Source organism: Sinocyclocheilus grahami, unplaced genomic scaffold (assembly GCF_001515645.1).
Source record: "Sinocyclocheilus grahami isolate Dianchi unplaced genomic scaffold, SAMN03320097.WGS_v1.1 scaffold39.1, whole genome shotgun sequence".
Lineage (NCBI taxonomy): Eukaryota > Metazoa > Chordata > Actinopteri > Cypriniformes > Cyprinidae > Sinocyclocheilus > Sinocyclocheilus grahami.
In genome coordinates this window covers 1064831-1084664 of record NW_015505218.1, presented here as the reverse complement: position 1 = coordinate 1084664, position 19834 = coordinate 1064831, and the positions used below count along the sequence as shown (strand labels likewise).

General features: G+C 35.8%; 1 protein-coding gene across 1 annotated transcript; it reads left to right on the top strand.

The window, feature by feature from the left end:
* The first annotated feature begins 1210 nt into the window (after positions 1-1210).
* Positions 1211-2140, top strand: LOC107582013 (putative fibroblast growth factor 1). The gene is made up of 3 exons (XM_016267703.1): positions 1211-1379; positions 1616-1719; positions 1911-2140. Exons 1-3 carry the CDS (start codon positions 1211-1213, stop codon positions 2112-2114), a joined length of 477 nt encoding a protein of 158 aa, XP_016123189.1. The 3' UTR covers positions 2115-2140.
* Positions 2141-19834: the final 17694 nt, after the last annotated feature.

The window sequence follows — 19834 nt, the reverse complement described above, 5'->3', positions numbered from 1 at the left end:
TGTGTTTTTGAGAGAAAAGATAAAACATTTTATATATATATATATATATATATAGAGAGAGAGAGAGAGAGAGAGAGAGAGAGAGAGAGAGAGAGAGAGTTATTTCACTTTAACTGCATGGAAAAGGACCTATACATTGCCATTCGAGTAAAATTATTGAACCTAAACATAACAGCCTGATAAAAATGCTCATTTTAGATGAAAATTTCAGATGGCACTTACAGGCTTTTGCATTTGAAATCTTCATATATATACAGAAATGGGTAGTAACTGATTACATGTAATCTGGATCACGTAATCAGATTCCAAAAATCAAGTATCTTGTAACTAGAGTATATTACATTTTTAAAATGCTCATGATCAGATTACAGTTACTTTGTATGGGTTACATGATTACATATTATTCACACAATGGCAATAGATCATTTTGAATTTATTAAGAAAGCACCTCTCAAGCAATTAGACAATGTATGAAACAGAGGGATTGCCACATGTTTTTGTCAGCCAAAGCACTCTGACTGATATTTACGTGAAATATCTCTGAGGAAGTTAATATTAAATTAATTTAACAACACATTTGCAAGTTTACAGTTCAATGTTGCTTACATATTTCTATTTTTGGTGTTCAAGGGTTTAAATCATTTCTTTGACATTTTTATGATTGACTAGCTTTTTATCAACTCACAACTCCCCTGCAGTTCTTACATTAAGCCCAGTTTGGGAAACCAAATGTAGGTATCAAAAAATGGAATGTACACTTTAAAAAATGCTGGGTTAAATATATTTAACCCAGCATTTTTTAGAGTGTGTATATATATATATATATGTTTGTTTTTCTCTCTCTCTTTCCTTTTTTTTCTTTTACAATGCATCAAAATGATATATATATATATATATATATATATATATATATATATATATATATATATATATGCCTATAAAGAACATAACAATATAATTATAGATTTTTTTTTTCTTTCCAAAATCAATATTACAAATTTGTAGTATACTTCTTATGGACCAACATGATAAGAACTATAATTATGTTTCAAAATAGCAGAACCTTTTTGGCTGTTTATAATAAGACGGTGTGAAGGAGGCTGCATGACACATACCCGTTATAAGTGTTAGTTGAGCTCGGAAGACGCATCCATTTCAGTCACGGGGGTGTTCATGCGTACAGCGCGTCTCAGAGCAGCCCTTCTGCGCCATGACCGAGCGAGATATCACCGCTTTCACACTCCTACCGACGACCACCGAGCAGAAAGATCCCAAACATAACTCTCTGCAAAAACTTTACTGCAGGAATGGAGGATACCATCTCCGGATCCAACCTAACGGGACTGTGGACGCGAGTCGACAAGAGAACGACGTTTACAGTAAGTATGCAGAATACAGATTTGCATTTATTTATTTATTTTTGTTAATTTACAAGCGTACTTGATATACATGAGACATAAAGTATGTTCTAACATAGAGCAAAATGTAAAAATGTTAACTAAAATATCTATGAAATAATGATAAAAGCTTACTACTTCTATTAATATACAGTGTAAAAATGTAGGCTGATTAATTTGTAGCGTAAAAAGAACCTGTAAATCTTATTGTATGACAGCTCTTTTAAAGGTAAAAGCAGTGAAAGCAGGATTAGTAGCCATTAGGGGTCATGAGACTGGACTTTACCTGGCAATGGACAAATATGGAAAACTTTATGGCACTGTAAGTTTTTTTTAAATTAGTTTTATATAAAATGTAATGTAATTTTGATCACAAAAATGCATTAACCTATATGTACATTTCATGTATTGAATTTAATATTTAATATCCATATGTACATATTTACACCCCTATCGATTTGAGTTTTGATGGTTGTAAAGAAACACACTCCTGGTGTGTGTTTTGTGTGTCAGGTCATGTTGAACGATGAGTGTTACTTCATTGAGAAGATAGAGGAGAACCACTACAACACATACCGCTCACAGAGGTATCAGGAGAACGGAGACTGGTACGTGGGGATCAAAAAGAATGGATGGGCAAAAAACGGCTCCAAAACACACAAGGGCCAAAATGCAATCTACTTCCTGCCAATTCCAGTGGATAACAGCATACAGTAACTTGTGTGCTGATCAGAGGCCCTTAAAGCAACCCAAGCTCTCTAAAAAACTGTAAACTGTAAATGCAAAGACAATGCTTAATTAGCCACGTGGATGCGTGTATGTGTGTGTATATATATATATTTATATAGATTTTTTAAAAACATTGCTATTGTATTGTTTTGAACAAATACAATTATTTTGATATAGCCTTTGAATTTTTTTTAATTAAAAATTAATAAATTTTCCTATGTAAATATACTGCATATAAAGGCTACTGTATAACTACACATATACTGTATATTTAGACTGTACGTAAGGACTGAAGTACATGTCAAATAGCCTAGCTTCACTGTGAAAATACTGTGAAAAGTAGTTTTAGTAGCGCAAAAATAAATAATTTTAACCATTTAACATCAAATAAAAGCCAATAAAACTGATGGTGTTGTTGAAAACACATTAGAATCAAATAAGTTTATTGTTTATAATTATTGTGTACTCCAAAATATATCCTCAATAGCTGTGAAGTCACATATGTAATAAGGTAAGACACCAGTCCAGTCTGTGCTGAAACGCTACTGTCAATCAAACTATCGTGGGAGGGGCCTGTCTGTGTGAGGTCACACAGACAGGCATCTGAGATCAGCTTGATTTGAGAAAGGGGAAAACATTTAACCAGATTAAAAAATATATCATTATAGGGTGGTTGTGTACACACACTGCCAACACACATTTCAGTTCAAACTACTTGTAAACGTGCATTTAGCATCCTATGACCCCTTTAAAATACATAATCAAAACATATTCTTTCAATATGCTTTTTTTTTTCCAACTCAGATCTGTTGATGACTCCTTTTGAAGAGTTTTTTTTTTGGCATGTATACTCAAAGTTATTATAAGAACAGCACAGTTTTTGGAATTTTGCTCAATATTTCTGCTTTGTGCATCCCACCTTACTGTGCTTTTGGATTGTTTCCACCAGTAATTAAAACGTGTTTAGCAGGAGTAGGAGAATACAAAACAAACCAAGGGAAGCACAAGGCCTGGGTTCATGCTGAACACAATATTGAGTTAAACAATTAAACAAGATCTACCTAATGAGCTCTTTGAGACTGATAAACCTCCAATATTGTTTCTTACATGATTATCAGTCATGCTCGGTACCATGTTATCAAACAGTGCTATTTTAGCATTATTTATATGCTATCATTGTATTGATGAATACTTTGAAACATATTTTAATAAATTTGTATTAATTTTGCAATGTGTGTAATTTTTCTTTTCTTTTTTTTTTTTTTTTTTTTTTTTTTTTTTTTTTTTTTTTTTTTTGTTTTTTTTTTTTTCCCCCCCCCCCCCCCCCCCCAATATTTCTGTTTAGCTTTAGTTTTATTTTAGTCATTTTAGTACTTAAACATTTTTTTCAGTTAGTTGGCACTCATTTTAGTTTATTTTCCATGAAGTGTTTCATCAAAATGTTATATTTTAATTCAGCTTAATTTCAATCAACAAAAACATATAGTTTTAGTTAATAATTACACCATTGCAAACAATAAGTGCAAAAGTGCAATATATATATATATATATTATTATTTTAATTTTTTAAATAGAATTTGTTGTTTTGTAATTATGAAACTGCTGGCCAAATATCCTTAATTTTATTTTGATTGATTGATTGATTGATTTTGTACAAAAGGTGGCAGAAAGGGCTGGTTGTTGATCATTACTCTACAAACACACAAATCTGTCACTCAACACATGACAGAAAAATGACACTTTATTCCAGGTTATTATTATTATTATTATTTTAAGGTTAGTTTTACAACAGAAACAAGTCACTATTACTTTTGTTTTAATTTTGCAGCACACTGAGGAGGGCTGTGTTATTACTTTTTAAAAGATTTTGGAGTTATGTTTTTGGCTTGGCATCTGATAAACCAGGGGGGGGGGGAAAGCATCCATCACAGAACACCGTAGCAACCTTAAAGCAACGCCTTGACAACCATTCACAAGAATCATGGCAGTCAGTTCTGGGCAAACCCCACTATTTTGTTTCACTGTTTTGTTTCTGAGAAAATCAATTTACAATCCAATGTAAAATTCATCAGGACAATTTTTGGACACAGATTGTACTTTCCCCAGCAGATGGCGGTAATGTATCTAACTAACCACTTTTCAGTTGACAGAAAATGGCAGTCCTCCACACATTTCTGAGTAACCCCAGAATACATTACTGAAACTTTCTTGTAAGAGTTTGAGTGTAAATTATTTCCAGGTTGCAGACTTATATTTAGTATAGACAAAAGAATGCAGATAATGGGCTGTCTCGCTTACGTAAAGGTACTGAACTTTATGGAGCGACAGCTGAAACAAATGGCTAATTGCAGCAGTAATGCTAGGAAATGAGACCCCCTTCTGTAAACAGTTAAAGAATGAAATAAGAAAGTCCAAGAACTGTTTTAATAGTGCAAATCTGCTCGCTTTAAAAGACAAACACACACACATTATCAAACAAACAGATGTACGATTGCATATCCACCCACACAAGCACAGGGGAGAGCTCACACACACACACACACACACACACAGCCCTGCACCCTGGCCTCCAGCCTTTGGGGCCACGGTTGGAGCAGGAAGGGAGCCATTCACTGTAAACTGAACAAGCAACAGCTTCCTCTGGGACTCCCCCAGCGCAACTGCAGCCAATATACCAGCATTATAAAGCACTTTGACAGACCCCTGTCAAAGCGGAAGACAAATCCTCCAAAAGTTGTACAAACACTCCTTCATTACCTCGAGTACACAGACACACACACACTCCAGAGTAGTCTTCAAACTCTCATCTGGAAGTGGAGCGTGTTGTTGACATTTGCATGAACACTCACTTTTCTACCTCGCTGTTGTTCTGTCTCCGTCCATCCAGGACGGAAAGAGAGGGATGCATGCCGGTCAGCTGATTCCACTGTAATTAAAGACTGCTTTCCATCTGCTGAAGCACTTTGCAACGTCCCGAGCGGCTGCAAAAGCTATGAGGCTGAAAGGGGGAGGATATGAAGAGGATGGAGGAAGAAAGAAGAGAGAGAGAGGGGGGGGGGGGGGTGTTGGGGTGGAATGGAGAATTCTTTACGGTGTGTCTCGCATGCTTGCGGTAGGGCCTCTGAGAACGGCTTATTAGGATCCAGGCCTTCTAATGTTCAAAACTGCAGATCTGGGCTGTGCGGACACTTTCTCCAGCAATCCTTGTGCTCTTTAAGCATTCATTTGTAATGCTATTGCAGGGCTGTCGTCTGAGGGACGGTTGGGGGTACGTTGTCCCAGTGCCACTAAAGTCGTCTATAGAGAGCTGCACTGATAATGAATTTTTGTAGGCCAACTTGGAAGTTGGCATCACCCTGATTGCCTCAACAACAAAAAAAGAAAGAAAAAAAGATTTTTACATTGGCTAATATATGCCAAATATATGCTGTAAACAGTGAAGCTCGATTAAATAATTTTTTTTGAAATAGAAAATATATTTAGTTTCAACCCTCATCTACCAAAATATATTTCAAAATGTATTTCAGGGGCAAGAAAATGCATTTCCAATTTTACAGTAGCATCCATTTGTGCTAAATGCAAATGCGGATGGAATAGCCAAGAGATCAAAACTACATTAATAATGATTTAATAATGCTTATTTTATAAGCTTATTTTAATGCTACATTGTCCTGGGAGGTTGCCAGGTTATTGCGTCAATGTCTTGACTCTCTTTTTTTTTTGTCCTGTCTATTAGTGTATTTATAAAATCCTCAAAATCATGTTGTGTAACGAACAAGCAGAAACATGAAGGAGGCAAAAAGATAAAACAGGAAAATGGTGTCACTGAGGACTCCTGTTGACCCTCATGTGTGTGTCAAGGTCAATGCATCTCTCAAAATATCAGATAATTGGACCTTTTTATGACATGACAAGGTTAATTCATGTTGTAAAATGTAGTGCACTTATACACTGCTGTGCAAAAGATATTTTATTTTTTAAAGAAGTATTTTATGCTCATCAAGGCTGCATTTATTTGATCAAAAATACAGAAAAAAACATTAATATTGTGAAATATTATTGCAATTTAAAATAATGGCTTTCTATTTTAATATACTTTAAAATATCATTTATTTCAGTGATGCAAAGCTGAATTTTCAGCATCATTACTCCAGTCTTCAGTGTCACATAATCCTTCAAAAATCATGCTAATATGCTGATTTTTCATCATCAATGTTGGAAACAGTTGTGCTGCTTATAAACTAAAAACTAAATCACCTCAATGGCAAAAAATAATAATCAATACAGTACAGTACAATACAGGACCTGCCAGTTTTGAGGAATGTTGGCCCAAACTATAAAGTAAGATGCAATAGATTTATATTTGTGGCGAATAGTGATTTAATAAGCTTGGGACATATTATGCAATCTTACATCCTAAGATTTAAAAAATGACACAAAGAATGTGCATTTCAGTAAAAGAAGACAAGAACACACAGAAATGTGACCCTGGAGCACAAAAGCAGTCTTAAGTCGCTGGGGTATATTTGTAGCAATAGCCAAAAATATATTGTGTGGGTCAAAATTATAGATTTTTCTTTTAAGCCAAAAATCATTAGGGCATTATGTAAAGATCATGTTCCATGAAGATATTTTGTAAATTTCCTACTGTAAATATATCCAAACTTAATGTTTGATTAGTAATATGCATTGCTAAGAACTTCATTTGGACAACTTTAAAGGAGATTTTCTCAATATTTAGATTTTTTTTGCACCCTCAGATTCCAGATTTTCAAATAGTTGTATCTCGGCCAAATATTATCCTATCATAACAAAGTGTGTTGTTCACCTTGTGCTCTTCCTGTGAGAGGCTGTGAGATATCAGTGAGATTTCCATAACAGCCAGCTCACACACCACATTCTCGTTTGTCACACCTCCCATTCTTAGGCACATAACTGACCGATTCATCGGTGGAAAGAGCTAAAAATAGATTCTCATCCTCCGAAATATCTAAAGATGAACGTGGCGTTACGATAACAAATACATGGCAGCTGTACTCTCCCTTTGTGCGTCACACTAACACAAGCGAGGCTCTCGGCAGGATGCATTCTCGATATTCCCATGATGTGATAGAGCACAAGCTATTACTGTCTACTTACGTCACGATTAGTACCAGTTGTGCTGGTTAGACCCTGCTCCGGAGTAGGAGCTAATTTGGTTCTCGAAAAAGGCAGTCCGGTACTAAAGTCGCACCCAGTTCCGGCGGTGCGAACACGCCGAAAAGTGGGTAGTTCCACAGTTAGTTCTGGTACTATGAAAAGGTTCCCGCGGTGTGAAAGGTCCTATAGAAGAACCATTTTTGGATCCACAAAGAACCATTTGGTCAAAGGTTCATTAAAGAACCATCTCTTTCTTACCGTTTTTATAATCTGAATAACCTTCTTTTGCCACAAAGAACCTTTTGTGAAACAGAAAGGTTCTTCAGATGTTAAAGGTTCTTTATGGAACCATTTAGACAAAAAAAGTTATTCTATGGCATCGTGAAGCACCTTTATTTTTAAGAGTGTAGAAATTGAATTGACATTGAATTTTGGTCACCCGACGTCACAACCAAAATTGAACCAAATATGACATACTGTAAATATGACAAACTAAGCTAAAGGGTTCACTCAAAATTCTGCAGAACACAACAACAGGCTTTCATATTGTTTAATTTTTTTTTTAAAATCTTCTTTTGGGTTCACAGAAGAAGAAAAAAAAAAGTAATCCAGGTTTGGAAAAAATGAAGGCGAGTAAATGATGACATATTTTCATTTTTGGGTGAGTTCTGAGCTCTCAAATATTTCATGTTTGTGTATATTGGTAGTATCAGTGCTGGGTAGTAACGGATTACATGTAATCTGGATTACGTAATTAGATTCCAAAAATGGAGTACTCTGGATTATATTACATTTTAAAATGCTCATAATCGGATTACAGTTACTTTTATGGATTACATAGTCTCCCTAGTTCTTCTAAATTCTCTTTTAAAGTTTCCTTTCTAAAATAATCAATTATGCAAGTTACTAAACAATGGTGGTGTACAGTTCTGAAACACTTTGTTGTCTCCCTAGTTCTTCTAAATTCTCTTTTAAAGTTTCCTTTCTAAAATAATCAATTATAAGTTACTAAACAATGGTGGTGTACAGTTCTGAAACACTTTGTCGTCATCATATCTGACCTTCAGTTCCTGACTTTCAGTAATTCTGAACAAAAAAATTTCAAACCTAGAAGATTTTAGGCGTGTAATGTCATTGCTGTTTTCATGTTCATTAATGCTTGTTCATGAAATGTTCATGTCCCAAATGTTTTTGTCAGCCAAACCCCTTTGACATAAAATATTTACTTAAAATACCTCTGAGGAAGATTTTTATCAACTCACAAACCCATCATAGTTTTCACATTAAGCCCAGTTTTGGAAACCATGGTGAAATGTGATGTTTAATGCACTTTATGATGCTGATATCAAATAATGGAATATATTTTCTTTCTCTTTGATTTAAAAAAAAAAAAGTGCTACATTTAATGGTAAATTTAAAACAAAACAGATAAAAGTAATCTAAAAAGTAGTCAGAACACATTACCTAAAATAAGTAACCTAGATTACTACAGTTTTGGTCATGTAATCTGTAATCAGTAATGGACTACAATTTGTAAGTAATCTACCTGACACTGATTGGTACACCAGATTTCAACGAATCAACTTTTTATTCAACTATGTTTCTCACAAAAAGCAATTGTATTATTCTAAAAAGAAATATATCACATGATTCGTATGGATGCTTTTAGGATCATTTTATCGTTTTTCCTTTTGTGACGAAAATAATAACGATTTGTAACTACATATGTCATCAAACATGTCTTAAGTCGCTGGGGTATATTTGTAGCAATAGCCAAAAATACATTGTATGGGTCAAAATTATTGATTTTTCTTTTATGCCAAAAATCATTAGGATATTAAGTAAAGATCATGTTACACGAAAATATTTTGTAAATTTCCTACCATAAATATATCAATTTTATTTTTGATTAGTAATATGCATTGCGAAGAACTTAATTTGGACAACTTTAAAGGCTTTATATCTGCCAAATCTTGTCCTATCCTAACAAACCATACATTAATGGAAAGCTTATTTATTCAGCTTTCAGGTGATGTATGAATCTCAATTTAAAAAAAATGACCCTTATGACTTTTTGTAGTCCAGGGTCACATATGTCAACAATGACAATTTTCATTGCTGTGTGAACTATGCCTTTAATGTTCTCATGGAAAAAAATCTCCTTTTAGAAGGCAGCGTGTAACATGCGCACCTCCTTTTTCCACATAAAAGCACATCCGAGGACCGTCATCTATAAAAAAATGTGGCCTCTGAATGTCTGATGGTTTAACGTCCATCATCACTTCCTTTTTCCGTTTCCAGCCATTCTCTAGATAGAATCCCATTGGAATTAAAATAGCCACTGTCTAACCTAACAACAAACAAAAACCACTGAGTCGTGGCCCTATTTATGGTGAATGCCTCGCATACCAAGTATAACCCAGGCATCTCCTTCCCGTTACGATGTCAATGCTGCAGGATACACACACACACACACACACACACTTATATATGTATACACACACACCCATTCTTTTTTGCCCTTCATTCATTGCCTCTTTTTTGAGTCGCATCCTCTCTTGTGAAAGAGCAGGAGAGCTGCTGTAATTATTCCCTTATTCACAGGAATGTCCAAACAAATAGCCTTTTTGAAGCGAGCCATTGTCTCAATGTGGGAGTGGATCAGGCCGGGCGCAGGAGGCACGGAGCAGCTTCCTGTGGATGGAATGTCTCGAGTGAAGCCACACAAACACTCCCCCGACCCTAAAAGTCCCTGTTGACCAAAGTCCTAATTTTAGGACATCGCACGCTTCCTGGGAGGATATAAAAGTAGATTTGTGAGACATTACGCAGAAGAGTCAAACATCCTTTCAGAGAATCCTAAATGCAGCAGGACCGTTTCAGAATATACTATACAAACACATTATACTAACATATTTTGACTGTATAGCCAGAGGAGAACTGGCCCCCTGCTAGCCTAGTCTACATTCTTTTTTCTCCATTATCAAACATCAAAAGGTTTTCCTTCCTAGTCACAGTTGCCTTTGCCTTGCACACTAGGTTACTCAAAATATTTCACATCATGTACTATGTATTCTATTATTTATAAGTACCCTTGTGAAAAAGAAGTGTGCTTAAGTGTGTCGAACTTTTAGTTTACTTCAAACCTTTTAAGTATATAAAAAAAAACTGTACTTGCAGATTATATCATATTAATGAAATAAAAGAACACTTAAGTGTACTTAATGACGTTACAGTACACGCTGTAATAATGTCAAATTCAAAGTTTTACTTTGATGTACATTTAAAATCAAGGGCCCGGTTTCACAAACGGGGGCTTAGCTTAAGCCAGGACTAGGCCTAGGTTAAATTAAGATATTTAAGCAACTTTTACAAAAATGCCATAGAAGAAAGCATTACAGGTGTGCATCTTGACACAGAACAATGACTGACATATTTTAAGATATGTCAGAGCAAGATATTTTGATAGTCCACTTTAGACATTCTACTAACTATAAGTAACTTTGTAACTACATGTCAACTACATGTCAACTAATTCTCATTCATTTGCAACTACATGTCTACTAACTCTCAGAGTAGACTGTTAGGGTAGGTTTAGGGTTAGTAGAATAAGTTGACAAAGAAAGTGTTAGAAGATATTAAGCAGACAGTCTACTAATACTCTACTAACTGCTAGTTGACATGTAGTTGCAAAGTTACTTACTGTTAATAGAATGTCTAAAGTGGACTATCGAAATAAAGTGTTACCGATATTTTTAGTTGAGACAGCTCACACATGCATTTTAGTCTGGGACTAGCTTAAGCCTTCTCTGTGAAACCGGGGGGGTATATGTTTTAATAATTTTTATCATGTTTCAAAGAAGTACACAAATTTTGTTTTCTGACATACTAAAGCACACGTAAAATACTTGATTATTAATTTTAGTACACATTATCCATATTTCGAAGACAATGGGAGTAATTTCGAAGTTACATATAAACATGTACTTAAGTCCTACTTAAGTCCTCGAACTTAAGTCCTAGTACTTAAGTCCTCGGTCAAAAGGCACTCTTTAGTTGAACTACTTGCATTTAATCCAAATTTAAATGATAATTTAATTGTAAAAAATATATTTAAACAGCACTGGGTTGTATTTAACCCAGCATTTTTTAGAGTGTATTGTTGTAAGATTAGCATACTGAATTTTATTTATATTTAATTTATTTATTTTTTAGCATACCGAGTCGTAAAACTAACACTATTCTCAAGTAAGTGTAAGTTTGTAAAGTTTTAATGTCATTCTTTTTTTATTTTGTGACTTTTTGTATACATTGCTGTAACCTGTATACTAAATAAAGGATAATGACAGTTTAAAACCAGGCCTGTGAAGACTTAACGTTTGCTTTGTCCTTGTGTTAGCTTCTGTCAGACTCCACAGCAAGAGAAGGACATAAGATTCAGTAGCAGAGAAGGATTTCTAATCAGAGGTCCCTTTGGAGCCGGTGAAAGGAGCAGTTCCATGGTAGACTAGAGAAGAACAGCAGCCTTTGGGGCCCCCGCCAGCGGAGGCGAGCTCACACATCACTGCTCGCCTGCGTCTTTGTATGCATGTGGAATTAAAAGGATTTGGGTGAAAGTTTGTGAGGAGCAGAAGAAGAACTTCTGTCCATTCACTGCTTAAATCACACACACGACTGACCCGATATCTGAGCATTAAACGACTGGCATTCTGCTGGCTTTCCGTTGTGAGCAACTTTACTTGTTCCTTGTTTTGTTTTTTTCATGGTGTAAATTACAAGATGGACCACATCCTGATCTTTTTAAACCTACATAGCAAACCTCCAAGACAGTAATCTCTTACAGGAAAGAGATACTTGGCAAAGGACAGCTTGCTGACAGATACATGTAGACTCACGTTTCCGTACCATAAATGGGGAAATATCAGTTTACATTCTTAAAAGGGCTTAGGTTTTCATTTGACAATGACAAAAGGAATTGTTTTCTGTTTTATGCCTCCTTTTATGATATGAACCAGATAATTGTGTTAGTAGAATGAAAAGAATGTGTACAAGACAACTGGGCTATTCAGAGCGGGTAATGCAGGTGTTGGGCTCAAAGTAAACATGAAATGTTATTCCAAAACACATTTTACATCCGTATTGTGATGTATTTACAAATGAAACAGGATATTCAAAAAATAAAAAACAAAAAGGACGGGGAAAGTGGGTGTAAGATATCAACGTTTGCAATTGCAGTGGATTAGGGGCCTTTGATTAAAAGCATGTTATAATATTTTATTGAAATTATTATTATTATCATCATCAATAATTTAATTTAATTTAATTTAAATGTGAAGGGACGTCCACTGCATTCAACGTATACATTTTATCAGATCAAACCCATAAATTATTATTATTATTATTACTATTATTATTATTATCAATAATAATGACAATAATTTAATTTAGTTTAATAATAAATACAAATTTATCTGAAGGGACTTCCGCTGCATCGTTTTAGCTACAGAAAAATGTATATCTATAAATTTAAATGATAAAACTTGAAAAATATTTTAATTTTTTTAATATTTTCCCGCTTTGGAATGCAAGTATTGATGAAGACCAGACCAGAAATGTAAATTAAGAATGTAAATAGAAACTATTTTATTTCATATTGACTTTAAAAGGAAAGAGAGGCAAAGAAAGGTTAGTAATAATCAACATCATCAGTATTCATATTCATAAAGTACGTTAATTGTAGTTCTGCTTTATTTATTTATCTATTTGTTTGATTGTTTGTTTAGTTAGACACTGACATGCACAATATCAAGATATGGACTAAAAACCTGCAAAAAAATAATTAGGTCATGTTGTAATATCAGAACTTTGTAAGTCATAATAAGCAAAATCACTCCATGAACAAAAAAATAAATATTTTCTCCAAAACCACTGTGCATCTGCATTTCTGTTTGCATCTTGAGACTAACAGGATGTGTGAGCATCATTCAAATGTTCTGCAATGTTTCGAAATGGAGGTGGACACGGCATTCACGGAGTTGTGTGTGTGTGTTCAGAGCACTTGCGCTCTGGCGAGGTTTCCCCACCGTGCCCCTCAGCACAGCGTATACAGTTACTCACATCCCCAGGAAGCGGAGGTATGACATCACCCTTATCAGCCACTAACTCTCAGCCTCTCCAAGAGCAGGGGGAGCGCAGGAAGACAGGAGAGGCTGTGAGATGGATTACAAGGAGAGGAAGAGGAAGGCTTGAGATTGTTTAACATTTTTTACATTACAAAGGTGTTTTACATTAGCGAAGACACACAGCGGATCACAAGCAATGTGATCCTTCAAACAGCTGAAATTTGTTCAATCATATTCATATTAAATGCTGAATCTATCAAGAACTTGTATGGGCCAGATGTACTGATAAAGCATAAAAGGTACAGTTTTAATGCACTGTTAGTTGCTTTGGATAAATGGACCATTAGAATATATATATTTCTATCATGACAAGTCTCTGAGTGATTTGCATGGTAATATACATGACGATGTTAATGTGTTTGGTCTTGGTGGAATAGATCTGCTACGCTGCTGCGGCAGAGCAAGTAAGGAGACTTGCTACTGCCAAAACATCCACAACATTCTGCTGTGAGCATGTAAGGAATATTGCTGCTGCACATAAATCAGATATGAATAACCCCCATAACATACATGATCACCCCATAGCAGATCTATACAGGTGGAGCTGGGGAAGGTGGAGGGTTTCTGAAGTGAGCTGCTACTGCTACAGCAAGCACTAGCTGAGTATTTGAATGTTGAGCAGTGAGCTCATTGGCTGCTGATACAAAAATAACCAATCAGTAGCGCTATATATAAAGTAGGCAATTTTATAGCGAAATCAGTTTTGGTATCATTGATACTGGCCTTCAGTCATGAAAAAAGATGCCATTAAACAAATATTTAAAAATATACTGTCTTTATGTTGTTTGTACATTAATTTGAAGATTGAATGTGAAATTATTGCAATATAAAAGTATATTTAAAAACTTTAATGTTAGGTGGGATTAATCGCGAATAATTTCAGAAAAATGTGCGATTAATTAGTGAATTTTTTTTATCGATTGACAGCACTAATATATATATATATATATATAACGAACAGAACTGTATTGTGAAATATTATTACAATTTTAAATATAACATTGGTAAAGCTACTCTATATATAGGCTATATATAAGTTTACTTTTACAGGTTTAAGGGAATCAATTACATTTTAATATATATTAAACTAGAAAAAGTTGTTTTAAACTGTAATAATATCTCACAATATTACCATTTAAATGTTGATCAAAAAATTCTCCCTCGGTGAGCATAAGAGACTTGTTTTAAAATTATTAAAAAATCTTAATTACTCCAATTATTGACTGGTAATATATGTAATCCTAATGGTCCAAAAACAGGCTTTATTTTTTCTTTCTTTCTTTAATTTGATGTGACCTAGACACATTTTCATGAGGCTGACCCTACAAGTCCATATCTGCACTAAGTTAATGACATGATGCAGAACATTGATAAAGCTACTCCAGTGTGATCTATTGGTATAAATCATTGCGGTTGAACTCAGATGTACTCATTACACAATAAAAACAACCCACCGCACCATAAGTACCACCAGATTTGGGATAATAGCAGAGCTACAATAACAACTTCCCCCTGTACAGCTATGAGTAATCATTAAAAATTATGTGCTTTTCGAAAACAACCAGCTCTATTGCATAGTTCACCTAAGCATGACCTACACGAGCTGATTACACAATACTGCAAACCAGCATTGAGGAAAGGCAGATTTTGACTTTGCGCCATTACAAAACTGGCCGGTTGCCTTCATGTCAACGTATCTGACAGCACATGTAACAACTGAGCACATATCCTCTTGAAACGTCTGTGGGGAAAATATTGAAGTTGCGAAAGAGAGGACGAGGATCTGGTTCACACATGTGTGCTATATTACCATACATCCAGCAGAAGCTCTGTATTATCTGTTTTCCAAATGATAGCTTGAGGTGGACCGTGAGTCCTGTCTCCAGCCTGGTCCCACAACACACAGCCAAGAGAACTTCATTTACTGTCCAAGAGCTGAAAGACGCCACTGTTACTTTACAGTATAAGGAAAGAACAGGAGGAGAATGGACAAGAGAGCAGGAAAACCAGATAACATCACCTTCATTCACTGCCTGTGTGCTGTAATCAGAGAAGGAGAGAAGAAGAGAGCCGAGGAAAGGAGAGAAGTGGACAGTTGGGCTGAGTTAAAGACTAGCATTGCCTAATTCAGTGTTTCTCAATTAGTTTTGCTTCAAAATATACTGTAGATTTTAATACGGTTATGCAGTGTTGGGGGTAACGCATTACAAGTAACGTAATCAGATTACTTTTTCAAGGAACTAGTAAAGTAACACATTACTTTTAAATTTACAAGAAAAGATCTGAAAGAAATTTACAAGAGGCTCTTCCTTAATTTCACTTTTGGTGTGAAAGGGCCTTTTCAGTTGCCAAAAATAAAACTTTTGGGATTTTTGTTTTATAAAATAAATAAACAAGCCCAGCCCAGGTGACAAAAAGTAATGCAAAAGTAAAGTAACACATTACTTTCCATAAAAAGTAACAAAATAACGCAATAAGTTACTTTTTTATGGAGTAGCACAATCTTGTAATGCATTACTTTTAAAATTTACTTTCCTCAACACTTCGGTTATGTTCTGTTACTTGCGTTTCATTCAGCATGAGGCTTATTAATTTCACTTTTGGCGTGTAAGGGCCTTTACAGTTCCCCAAAATATAACTTCTGGGTTTTTTGTTATTAAAAATAAATAAGCAAGCCCAGCTCAGGTGACGAAAAGTAACGCAAAAGTAATGTAACACATTACTTTACATAAAAAGTAAGACAATTAGTTACTTTTTATGGAGTAACACTCCATGGATTACTTTTAAAAGTTACTTTCCCCAACACTGCGGTTATGTTCTGTTTCATGGACTTTTAGTTTGTATTACTTTGTTTTTGTTAAAGTGAAAGTGCAGCAAATAGATCCTGTTCTCCTCATTTTGCTTGACCCGCCATGACAGTGGTGACCCGGTGACCTGGATACATGCCAATTAAAGGGCCAGTTTACTAACAGCTTGCGCCAGCGCAAACTGTCTTTTGGCTTTAAAATAATACTGTCAGGTTTTACTAAAGACGCGCAGTGAAGAATTAGCGCTGAAAAGGCGTGGACACAGTTATTTTTGCGCCTGACCTTATTGAATATGCATTTCTAGGAGTTTCCCTTTCAGACACAAAATTTATGGGAGGAGAGTATTCAAATGAATCACGCAACGCGTTTTACTAACGTTTGCGCTTGTCAAATTACTGGTATTTGCGCCATTATTTAACGCCCCAAAAAAGCATGTCTTAAACTATTTTGCGCTTGAAATGGCTGTTGCTAGGAGGAGGCACTGCAGAGATGAGAGAGTGCGTGGTAGAAAGGAGAGGATGTTTTCCACATGTAATTTATTTGGAATGCAAGAAGAACACGAAAATATTGTTTGCCAAACCATGTTATTTTTAATTTGCTTCAGGAAATAAAAGTCGACTTGGAAAACTTCAACTAGGAGTCACGCAATACCAGGTCTATCAAAACTTCTTGCAACTTTATAGCATTTTTTGGCCTCTGGTTCTTTTCAGCGTACTATGGCTTCTTTATTTCTTTATTCTTTATTTGCGACTGCTCTAATTTGTGCTGCGCATGGTATACGGCAATGGTCGATATGTAAATGAGATGTTGCATCTGTGTTCTTTAATTTGCGTGTTGTTACTAAATCACCCGCAGAAATTTCTACGCCCATCGGCGCTCTTTTAGAATTGCGCTCTTGCGCTAATTTGCCCTGCTTAGTAAAACAGGCCCATAGTGTGCTCCATCATTTAATAAATTACATCAAACAAATGTACTCAAACTTCCATTTACTGACTGCTTTCAGAAGGTGCTAATAGAGCAACATTATTCATGGTAGGTAAATAGAATGGATCCAGCCCTGCCTTCCTAATGAAGTAGCCAATTGGAATAGGGGCAAAGACACCATCTGCTCTTTACATTTAACTTGCATACAACCTTTGCTCCACACTGTGCATGTGCATAGGCTGGACCATCCTATAACATACATTTTTTATAGTGTTATTTGGGGGTAAGAAACTATGTTTGTGATACCATTCATGTACATTTTATTTGCTGATTTGAAATGTGTTACTGAAATATATGTTTGTCCATTTTTGAGATTTTGGTATTTCTCAATTAGATAGGATCTGTACTTGCATGACTGAAAATCAGTGGGTTCCCAAGATGGCTGCCTGGTGAACTGTCATGCTTAGAAATGACAAAGAGGCCTGTTTGAGCCGAAAAGAATGGCAATGACTTCAATCAAATACAATACAGCACTGTACTAGCACAGATAGAAACAACTGTTAGGTGAAGTCGTCCATGAGTGTTTGGGTTTTAAATGTCTCTTGATAGTTTTACATTCTGTGCAGTCACGTTTTATCAGTACAAACCAAGTATAGCTATCCTTGTTGCAAGTTAATTTTTATTTAATGTAGTCTGGGTTGATTTTCTTTGTCACACAATGTGTCTATGTTGAAACATTATATTCCTGTTTAACACTGCGAAAACAATGCTGAATGCAGCTAATTGTATAATCATGCATCGTTGGAATAGTAGAATAAATAGACTTACCAGCTTCTAAAAAGAAAACCCTGTGCGTCCAATCAGACTCTACAGTATTATGGTGCAAATTAATTGTCACTGGCTAGTGGCTAGAAGCTGTAAATTAACATTGCAAAGACCAGATGGTGACTTTGCTAAATGGCGAACCATTGGTGGCACAAACGAAAGGCACGGAAGTATGTTTCACACAAAGAAGTATCAGCTCAGCAAACACCTACATTTAGTAAGCAAAAATAAATAAATAAGCAAAAGCAAAACATTAGGTAGAAATTAATCCAAATTCTGGTTCTTCAAGGCTATGTTGGTGTAGCGGTGCAAACTAGCAAAGATTTTAAAGATTACTCTCCTCTAAAATGTGAATAGTGGAATGCAGTAACTTTTCCCACACAAAGAGCTTTTATAGGGTTTTCAAAAAAGTCAAGTGTTTGTAGTCATATTAGCATGACCTTAGAGAACAAGTCTTGTCAGCTAGTTTTGCCTGCGAGGGACACACTTACTGAGAATTGCTTGACTGGTAAATGCATACCATCACTTCGAAACTCTCTGAAACGTTGTCTGTGGTTGCTTTGAACTAAATCCCTAACTTCCCCCTCCCCAAGGGCTCCTCTCCGTCTGAATGAGCAACCCTGCATCCATGTTCCGCCTTTCAGGCTTCACTTCCTGACGGTCAGCAACACTCTCTTTGAAACACAGGAAGTCCAACCAATAGGCCTGCTGTTCATCACCAGTACGCAACAACAAGACCAGGATAGGGGGCACAGAATCTGCCCTGCCACCAAAAGTGCCTCGTGATCATCTAAATGGGGTGGTTAGGGTGGAGAGGGGGTGGGAGTCGATCCATTATTTGAACTCAGCCCTGGCCCTTTTGTGAGCAGCTCACTGTTTGAATGGGAGCGATCAGTCAACCATAACAGACCATAATGCATTTTCTGCCTGATCCACAAGTCTAGAAGTGTGCCTCCGGTCCCCGGCACTGCTGCACATCAGCAAAGCGACGGTCAGCACGCACACCATGGCTATGGGTGGAATAAAACTGCTGCTCGATCTGCTGACATCAAACAATTCAGGCAAATATTGTCACAATGCATCCATGCATGCTTTCTGTCAAATTTGTCTCCTAGAGCATTTGACTAAATGCAACTATTTTGTAATTTTTTTATCTTTGTTGACAATATTTTTGCGTGTACATGACATGCTGTATGTTAAGCATTGCATACCACGATATTGTAATCTGACACCATCACTATCATAGAACATCAACCATACTTTTTATAAAGAAAACGTTATGTAAACTGGAACTATATGTGATTTCACATGCATATGTGTTTGTGAGAGGCTCTTTTACATAAAGACGTTGCTATCAGTCTTATGTTTTAAGAGTTTTTTTAAGTGCCTACAGCCCTTTCCTCTCATTTTCCTACAGGATTAGCATCCGAAATTAAGTTGCTGGATCGTTTTACAAGCCGTAGGGAAGAAGGAAAAGAGCCAGACAAATTACTAAATGAGTCAAGTAGGGGGGCACCCAATTTCAGTTACCCCAGTTAGAACCATTCAGCCCAGGTAAGAGTGAGAAGGCCTGCGCCCAGCCCTCCAGTGCTAAAGAAAAGAAACCCAGGAGTATATATTTATTGAAAAATTATGAAGACAAACTTGGAATAATGATGAACCATGCACAATAAGAACAGGAAAGTGCACTGAGGAGGTAAATAAGGTCTGTTTTGACCACATTGACTTTAACAAATGAAATGATGGATGTCACATATCAAAAGTTTAAACACTGTGCGTGTCTGAATACAAAATGATTTTACTTCCTGACAAGACCTCATCCGTTAATGCG

Bases quoted from the DNA above. Each gene is read 5' to 3' on its own strand.
- LOC107582013 (XM_016267703.1), top strand. From the start codon at position 1,211: ATGACCGAGCGAGATATCACCGCTTTCACACTCCTACCGACGACCACC. The intron at 1,380-1,615 runs GTAAGTATGCAG...ATTGTATGACAG, and splicing joins ACAAGAGAACGACGTTTACA to CTCTTTTAAAGGTAAAAGCA. The intron at 1,720-1,910 runs GTAAGTTTTTTT...TTTGTGTGTCAG, and splicing joins ATGGAAAACTTTATGGCACT to GTCATGTTGAACGATGAGTG.